Source organism: Centruroides sculpturatus, unplaced genomic scaffold (genome assembly GCF_000671375.1).
Source record: "Centruroides sculpturatus isolate CEXI.00-Female unplaced genomic scaffold, Cexi_2.0 scaffold1317, whole genome shotgun sequence".
NCBI lineage: Eukaryota > Metazoa > Arthropoda > Arachnida > Scorpiones > Buthidae > Centruroides > Centruroides sculpturatus.
In genome coordinates this window covers 203,408-212,937 of record NW_019385532.1, presented here as the reverse complement: position 1 = coordinate 212,937, position 9,530 = coordinate 203,408, and the positions used below count along the sequence as shown (strand labels likewise).

The following is a 9,530-nucleotide window of genomic DNA, read 5'->3' as shown; positions in this document are numbered from 1 at the left end:
TTTAGTAGTTTCATTAGTTAATTATATATTTAAATCATTGTGTAAGAATACAAGTGATACCACTCTTATTGTTTGACTGTTGAAAACATGTCAGGAATGTGGTCGTACTTCAGACATTCTCCATCAGGTGCCGGGTATCGAAAAGTCCATTTAGTATCGTTATTTATCACTTATTATCGCTTCGTTCGACAGTGTTTTTAAGAAATTCTTACAAAATCATGTCTCTTAAATGATGTGTGCATAATTGAAAAGGTAATTATTATCCAAAGAAACAAATAGTAAATGTATTTAAGGCACCAAAAGATTTGGAATTGTTTTAAAAATGGAAACGTGCGATACTGTGTGCAGATCGAGAACTAATGTAAATTTCACTAATTATATTGAAATGAACACAAATTAGAGTTCAATTAGCAATTGTTGCTAGTGGTAATCAATGGTAAAAATTGAACTATTACATCTCGTGGATACTCGAGTAAGCTCAATCACTTCGCTAACGTTCTTAATTAAATGGAGAGTGGTATCACCTATGTTCTTACACTATGATTTAAATTATAGTTTTATACAGGCTACCATATGATATACACTAATGCATGACAGAGTTACCAGATACTTTGGGATAAAATCCATAGCAAAATGAATTCTTCTCGAAAGATACCGGGACGTTTCAATTTCAGGACATGCAATACGTGTATTTTTACTCTGCCAGTGACAGAAATACATTTACAACACGAAAAAAAAATACTTTATTGTACGAACAGTTTTTAGAATAAATTCTTCCTGTCGTTAGCTGGCAGTCGGAAAAAATCCGGGAAAATCCCGGAAAACTGGGACATCTGGCAATACTATGATGTGGTAAAGATACTTTAGGAATTGATTAATATTCAACTCGTTTATGAATATTCTTAGTTGATTTTCATGTGATTAGATTAGTCCCATTTATTTCTTAATTCTCTATTCCATGTTGCTGATATTTCAGTTTGCTTTATTCTCTTATTGAAATANGTCGGAAAAAATCCGGGACAATCCCGGAAAACAATACTATGATGTAGTAAAGATACTTTAGGAATTGATTAACATTTAACTCGTTTATGAATATTCTTAATTGATTTTCATGTGATTAGATTAGTCCCATTTATTTATTAATTCTCTATTCCATGTTGCTGATATTTCAGTTTGCTTTATTCTCTTATTGAAATAAAATAATTTACTCTTTGAAATAATTTAATTCGCGAACTATTAAATTCTGATCTCGATATTTGTTCAACTTTATCTTGCCTTTATTTAATGATCAGAATATTAAAAATGTTGCGGTCGAAGTTTTCATCTGTAAAACGTGAACATTTATAAATTATTAAGTATTGGTGTATTAAATATTAATATCCTTAACTAATTCTTTACTAAGTTACGTAATAAGATATTGTAACATCGTCACAAATCCAAAATTGTCTTCAATTTCGCGAAAACTTACAATAAATATTTAGAATTTATTGCATGTTATGATTGAAGTTAAATGTATCTAATTCAATTATTATTTATTATACAGTTACATGAATTATAAGTTATAAATAATAAATGTTTTTAATTTAATTTGTATTGTCAATAGATTTTTAATTTAATGTTTTGTAAGTANTTATTATACTGTACTGTATATTAGTATTTCTTAATGTTTCTTTCACTATTACTTTTATTGCAAAATAAGAGCATTTATTAACCTGTCAAATAATTTCAATACAGTGGAGCGTATGGGCAAAAAGGGCAATTGTCTGGGGCCTCTACCAACAGAGATTTAAACTAATCTCTGTATTCCACATATTCAATTTTCACTCAAAAGTTGCATGTACTGTATATATATATCAATCATAACATTCATTTGTATAGAAATAATGTTTTTTAATGACACTTTTTTTATTTGCACTACAAAAATGAAGTATACGTTTATAATTAAATACATATATGTTATTTATATATTAATTAAAAACGTGTTATCTTTTTTATAGCTATATCGCCATTATACAGAGAATGTCGTTGTCCAAGTGGTTTGACAGGAAGCGGAGTTGGACCAAATGGTTGCATAACTGCTACTGGTACAGCTTGTGAAGCTAATCCATGTTTACACGGAAGTTGTCAAGTAAACATTTAATTTAAAATTATTAATATATTTTTCTACCAGTTATTCTTTAAAAACGTTATATCTATAAATTTAACTCTTTTTTTCAGGTTAGCGGAAATAATTATATATGTATATGCTCTCCTGGCTATACAGGAACTTTATGTGAGACTCCTACAAATCCATGTGACAGTAATCCATGTAGGAATGGAGGCACTTGTATAAATCAGCAAACTTCGTTTACCTGTCAATGCTCAAGCGAGTGGCAAGGATCGTTATGTGAAGAAGCTTCACAGAGTATGTATCTCATTTTAGCATTTTATTTCATATTAGATTATGAGTTTATTTATTTTTATGATTTCTGTATGGATATAGAAGCTGGTAAGTAAAATAAAATTGTAAAACCAAGTCCCAAAATTTAAATGTTATGCATTATTGGCTTTAGTGGGATACCTTGTAAAGGAGTCGTATTGTTTGTTTCTGCCTTTTACTTTGTATTTTCTACTTTTCCTGGTAAAGTTAGTTTGTAATTCATTTTAGTTCAAGCTTTCCATGAATAATCAATATAGCAGCTAATATGTTTTTACATGAAACATTTAAAAATGAAACCATGGCAAGTAAATAGTGCAGTAGATAATTTAAACTTTCATTAGGAAAGTTGATGAATTGTTGATTACAGCGATGAAGAAGAATATGATTTGGACAAGAATGATATCGAAGGGAGAAAGAAAAGAAACAAAAAACAAGTGCTCTAACATTGTGCAGATCTACAATGAATTTATGGGTGGAATGGACCTCATAGACAAGAAAAAGGGACTTTTCAAACGGACAGAGAATCTAAAATAAAGTATTATTTTAAATTTGATTTTATTTCGACTTTTCAATGATGTTCTTGATATTTATGTGAACAATGTCTTCATTGTTTAGTAAATACTCAAGTTGAATTCAAAACTGAAGTCCATTGACTTCAGGAGATCTCTTGCATGAGGTCTTATCCTTTTCAAAGAACCTTTTCAAAAAAGAAGCATGCTCTCTGCACTTATGCTTCAAAAATGGAAGGGAGAAGATCGACAGGAATAGAGTAATCACTTACCAAACACAACATGCATGGAAAAAATCCTTCAAACAATGTGCCCAAAGAAACATTAACAACAGCACAAATGTCATCTGCATGACTTGCCAAGTTCATGTGTGTCCAATGAGTAACAAAGACTACTTCAAGCTATACATAAAAACTATTATGTGGGTTTTTTTTTAAAATAAAAGACTTTCTAAGTCATTAATCCAACTGCTGGTATGTATCTTCAAGCTATATGCTTTTGTACCATTGACACAGATTAAGACACATTTGTCCCGTGCCTTATTTTTTTTAAATGTATATTTACTGTACGTAGAAAATTGAACTACATAGACTATATTTAACTTACTCTTTAAAAAAAAGTTCAAATTTTTTCATTATTTACAATTCTTCCTCAAAGGATTAATCGAAGACCTTGGAACAAGAACATGTTAATTCATTTTTTCAAGTTTCTGTGAAAATTATTTTGAAGCTCTGAATTTCCCTGTATTTAGACAGGTTACAGGTGATTAATTATACAAAGGTTGATAGACTAGTCTATGAGAAACTGAGTCATGAATCTGGAAAACATACTTGTCCTATGTGTATAGAGATTTAATAAATAAACTTCAGTTGACATGCTCTTGTTCCAAGGCGGTTTAAAGAATAAATTCCTTATTTACTATGAATAGTATTCATTAGTTATTATGAAAGCTGTTAAACTTGATTCATGTAAAAAATTCATTCTCTCATTTTTCGTATAAAACTGCATTCTAAACTTTACGAAATGCTAGCTAACATATAGTTATCTTATATAAATTTATATTAACGTTGTGTTAATAAATCTATGTCAAGAATTTCAATATTTGAATACATGAAAAATAGTATTTATTCTATTATTTAAGCTACAAACAATTTTCTATTAAAAATTCATGATCTTGATTACAGTCCCTACAGAATTCTCTGTATTTGTGTATAGAAATCTATTGGATTGCTTACAAATATCGGTTGACTGATTACCTTTTGAAGAGAAAAATTGCAATTGTACAGATGGATTATATAGTCATATATATTCCCCAAATGCAAAACAATTATTATGCAGGATTGTACGGATTAACAAGATTACTGTATTTGTAAAACAAAGAAAGTTAAAAAAAACTTAGTTTATAGCTTTAAGACCCTGTACACACTAGGCGTTTTTCAACGCGCGTTTAAAAAAACCAAGAGTTCTATGTAGCCGTACACACTCAAAAGCCAAGCGCGCGTTAAACGCGCGCTTTGCGAGCGCTTAGAGTTATATGTGCTGCCATGTTACCGTACATGCGATCGCGCGTTTTGCGGGCGTCAGCCGAGCGCTTTGAGATATATGTGCTGAAATGGAGAACGATCATTTCGATACTGATCTATTTATTGATGAAATCTAAAAGAGACCAACCATCGTCAAAGGATTTTATAGATATTTTAAAAGAATTAAAAAACTTTAAATTTATTTTGTCTTAGTTTTGGATACAACGTCGCAAACATTTCATGCGTCAGTCTATCTCGTAATATTGGGTGCACCCAAAATTCTCTTTGCCTCCGCCGTCGTCTTTTATTGCGACGATAGAGGAACCACACACAAGCAATCACTTCCACATCCATTTCCAAACCGAGCCAGTGCGCACGCTCCGCTAAACGCTCGTAAAACGCCGAGCTAACGCGCGTTTGCTCGGCGTTCGACGAGCGTTTAACGCGCGTTGAAAAACGCCTAGTGTGTACAGGGCCTAAAAATTCGTTTATACATGTATTTTGGTACATTTTGGTTACTTTTATACATTTGTATTTATTAGCCTATACATGTGTATGTTAAGATCTATAGTATATATTAATTTCACAAGTTTGTTATGTTTTTAAAAGATAGACTATGATTTCTTCTTATTTTCGGCTGCAGCATTTAGTGGAAAAAATGAATAAAATTGTTTCGGATCAGAGAGAGTGAACTGCAACTAAAGATAAAACATAACGTAATTTTGTCCTATTGTAATTTTTCTTTAATTCCAAAAGCAGGAATTTATAGCAGCCGACTATTTCAGTTGATCGGCAAGTCACTTTGCCAACTCTTCAATGGAAATTGTCGATATTGGGAGGGCGAGACGAATCTCAATTTCTTGTAACTTTCTGTTGTTGACGTTTCATTGGAAAGTGATAACAGTAGTGTTCCTTGCATGTCAGGGTAGAGTTATTGAGATATCTCGCGAAAGATCACAAGTAGACATGGCTTACCAGTGACCAATCGGTCTTCGTACCCTGAACACTGGGAGTTCGGTCATGGGTTCCGGACGGGCTGACCACGTGGAGTTTTCCGGGTTTTCTCCATGTCTATAACGCCTAAATAGGGGCCAGTTTCTCTTGCCTAGGAGATGCCTTCCGGGAGGTCTTTTTGACCTCCCGGAAGGCATCTCCTAGGCAGATCGCCCAAGTGTTGCGTTGCCATAACTAAACAAACACAAATAGACAATCTGTTCCTTTTGACTATTTTACTCCTACGGACATAATCTACAGCTCTAATAAGGTCCCAACCGCCTCATTCAGAGCTAGAATCTTACTAGTTATTGCTCTTGCATTGCGTAATCATATTGTTTATCGTCCAACCCGAGACTATTTTTAAGAGATCTTATTGATCTAAAAAAAAATATATATATATATATAGTGTATGCTTTTATCATCATATAAATAGATTCACGTACTGTATACCTGTGCCATGGGTGACTTCTCTGGAGAATCTGTGTGTCATTATCGTTCATTTAAAGAAAAAGGAAAAATTATATATAACAAACCAAACTACTTCTTTACTGGAGTTCAATTTCTTAACAAGTTTGTTTCAAATACATTTAGATTAGTACTCAAGTAACTTGTATTCTTTTCACATTAGCGAGGTTGAGGCCGAAGTTTTAAACGCGAAAACGTGTACATCGGACGTTCAGCGCCGTTTTCCCGTAAGCCTAGAAGTTTGATAATGGTGTTTGGAATGTCGAGCATGATTCCACTGACCATCCAAACACCATTGTCAAACTTCTAGGCTTACAGGAAAGCGGCGCTGAACGTCCGACGTACACGTTTCCGCGTTTAAAACTTCGGTCTCAATCTTGCTATTAATTCTGAAGAATTATACAATAATTATTGTCGAAAATTCTTCTAGATTCTTTATCAGTCAAACTTGTCAAATTGGAGGATATATATATGAGTATAGTAGTCTACTTCATAAAATTTCAACGTCATAAGTGAATTTTAAATTTCTTTTTAATAATAAAAATTTGGAATTCAATTCAAAAGTTCTGCTTTTCCTATTACTATTCATCTTTACTCCTGACAATACACAAGAACGATTCAAACAACACAGATAAAATAGTTTTGTTTTTAAACACCAGAGAGCGAGCACCCGGTAAAAACTGAGAAGATGCGGTTGATAAAAATTAATGCAAAAACTTTCCGTTCAATCAAATGTAATCTTTATTTATTAATCATGGAATCTGAGAAGTATTTGGAAGCAACGAAGTCTAACAAGTAATAGAAAGGTTGTAATATCCACGATTCGGATGAAAAAGGAACCTCTTGCCAAGCATAAAAGCAGTACACGTGTAGGATCTGGCAGGAATGTTTAAGATGCTGAAGGCAATGGTGTAGGTATAATTCAAGCTCTGAATGAGACGGTTGATACCTTATCAGAGCTGAAGAGCATACCCATAAAAGTGAAGTTGTTATTTATATTAAAATATGTATTAATATATAATAAGAGTAAAGAAGAATTGTATACTGGCACAATGAAGTGACTTTTCTTCAACACTAGGCAAGAATATAATTGTTTTATGTTGAAATAATTGTGTAGTAAAGTTTTGAATGTTAAGAAGTTGAGTTTTATACTATATAAAATTACATAATTAATCGTTTTAGGTTGTGGAGGAACTTTTCATCAAGAAATTGGAAGTATTCTGTATCCAACTGGTCCTCTGGATGAATATCCACATTCAAAAGATTGTATTTGGAGATTATCTACAATACCAGGAAAAGTAACTCTGCTTTCTTTTCATTATTTTCAATTTTATTTGTAATACAGTCTATTTGCAAATTACCATAAATCCAATAAAAGTACACGTACCTCTCTGCCTTTTACTGGTGTGCTCCTTCCAACCAAATAATAAAGTAATTACTTTATTACTTGGTTGGAAGGAGCACATGGGTAAAAGGCAGAGAGGTACGTATATTATAAATACTCTTGTGTAGAAATTTCTAATTTCTACGCAAGAGGGCGAATAAAAGTATTTGAATTTATAAAAAAAAAAAGAAATACTTTAATTTTAGAATTTAGTTTAATTCTTAACTAAAACATTTCAGATATTTTGTTTCTGTTGCTAACTTGTTTCCTGTTTAACAGAGTAAACAGAAAATAAAAAATCAAAATTTTGAAGAATTTTAATATGATAATATTTTAAAATTCTACATGATTACACATAAAATTTTCTGATGATGTTTTAAACTATGACATCGTATAAATTGTGTAATTTGAAATATCTATACACATTTTTGTCATATTTTGATCCCCTAAAGTATATTAAACCTCTAATGAATTTTATATACAGTATGTTTATTAATTTTCAGAAATAAAAATATTTTGAAATGATATCTGTATATTATGATGTAGTTTTAATTATGATAAATTAATTTTTGAAATAGTAAATTGAAAATTCCTGTTATACATAAGAGAAACATTTTATTTGATCAATTGTTTACAACAATTTTTAAAATTTTTCTCATGAAAGCTTTCTTACTATATAATACTGTATTGATTAATTTCTCTAGGAGTTAGACAAAGTTCATTTATAGTCTGTATCGTTAGACAATGTAAGGATACATAGGCTTTGGACTGTTCTGATGCTTATTTGTCCTTAAATTTGCACCAGAGTCCCTTCTACATTCTCATTCTCTCTACTATCACCATTTTCTTATATTTCTCTGTCAGTGTGATGGTCTGAAATGTGAATATCATGTTTCTCATTCATGTCACAGCTTTCATCCTTTTCACTTCTTTCACAAAATTCTTCTGTGCCTAGAGATAGAAAATGACTAAGGATATATAAACATCTCAAAATAACACTTGTACACAAGCTTAAAACTTGCAAATAATAAACATTGCACTAGAATTACATTATCATGCTTTAGTTCCTATAGAAACCACTACTTGGTGTCCATATGCAGCTTCAACTACAAATGACTGAGTGACATCAGAGTGCTGGATATTTTCCTTGAGTGGAAAATATGAATGAAAATATGAAAGAAAGGAACACTGGTTCCTTTCATATTTTCTTCCTTGGAAAAACTACACAAACAGTGAATGATATGGACACCAGGAGGATGTTCAGAAGTATTTCCAGAAAAGGTACTGAAGTGCTCGAAAAAATTTGAACTTATGTTTGTACAGTATTCCTGGGCTGGAGGGCATTATTGGATATTTAATTTTTACATCATATTTAATTTGCTATTTACATCCAATACAAACGTGACATTTGACAGGCAATTGGACATTTATTTTATATTTTAAATTACTACATTCTATCATACATTCTATTCTGTTATATGTTTCCAAATAAGTTCTTTAACTTGAGGATGATTGCTAAAAGCAATTGAAAATGTTTATTTTTTCCACTGTTGTTTCATGAGCTGGACTTTTAATTGTGTAAGTGTTTTTGAATATTATCTGGTATTTAGTGCATTTATTACTTAAGACTATTCTTTCAATAATGTTACAAAAGGAGGAAAAATCTTTAACTGCCAAGGTTAACTGTAACATTCACAAAGTGTATAACTCACATACGGTAGTCTTGTGTATGATGGATTCCTGATGTTGTCAAGAGTTTGAAGAATATCAACCACAGATTTGGCTTCTACAACTAAACCTCAGATTCATGAATGTTCTAACAAATGATGACATTTTACTAATTTTCAGATGTCTGATTTGAGCTTGGAACAAAATCCTTGGAGATATAATGCTATGCTCAGTCCTTCTAATAGGTTCATATGAGATTTGTTTCAAAGGTGGTTTTTGATTCTTCTTCTTTTCAGTTTAACTTACTATTTTGCATGATGTGATCACCTCACCTCTATTTGCTGAATACTTTGTGAGAAAGGTACTTATCATTTTTATCATGAAGTATTCAAATTATTAATTTGTATTGGGTATGATTCACTCCCTCAGTCTTGATGGAGTTTACATTCTGTCTTTTGAGTCAATTCAGACATATTAAGATAATACCCCAGGTTTGTAGAAGTGATTCAAAAAGAAAAAAAAAAGAAAGTTAGCTTACCAACACACAAATTAAATATAATTAGTAG

General features: G+C 31.4%; 1 protein-coding gene across 1 annotated transcript in view; it reads left to right on the top strand.

Moving 5' to 3' along the window:
• Positions 1 to 9,530, top strand: part of LOC111639884 (cubilin-like) — a 210,225-nt gene that overhangs the window by 11,090 nt on the left and 189,605 nt on the right. The window contains exons 8-10 of the mRNA XM_023385828.1: positions 1,998 to 2,128; positions 2,218 to 2,404; positions 7,095 to 7,210. Of these exons, the coding sequence (XP_023241596.1) occupies positions 1,998 to 2,128; positions 2,218 to 2,404; positions 7,095 to 7,210 (434 nt within the window). The remainder of the gene's footprint in view (positions 1 to 1,997; positions 2,129 to 2,217; positions 2,405 to 7,094; positions 7,211 to 9,530) is intronic.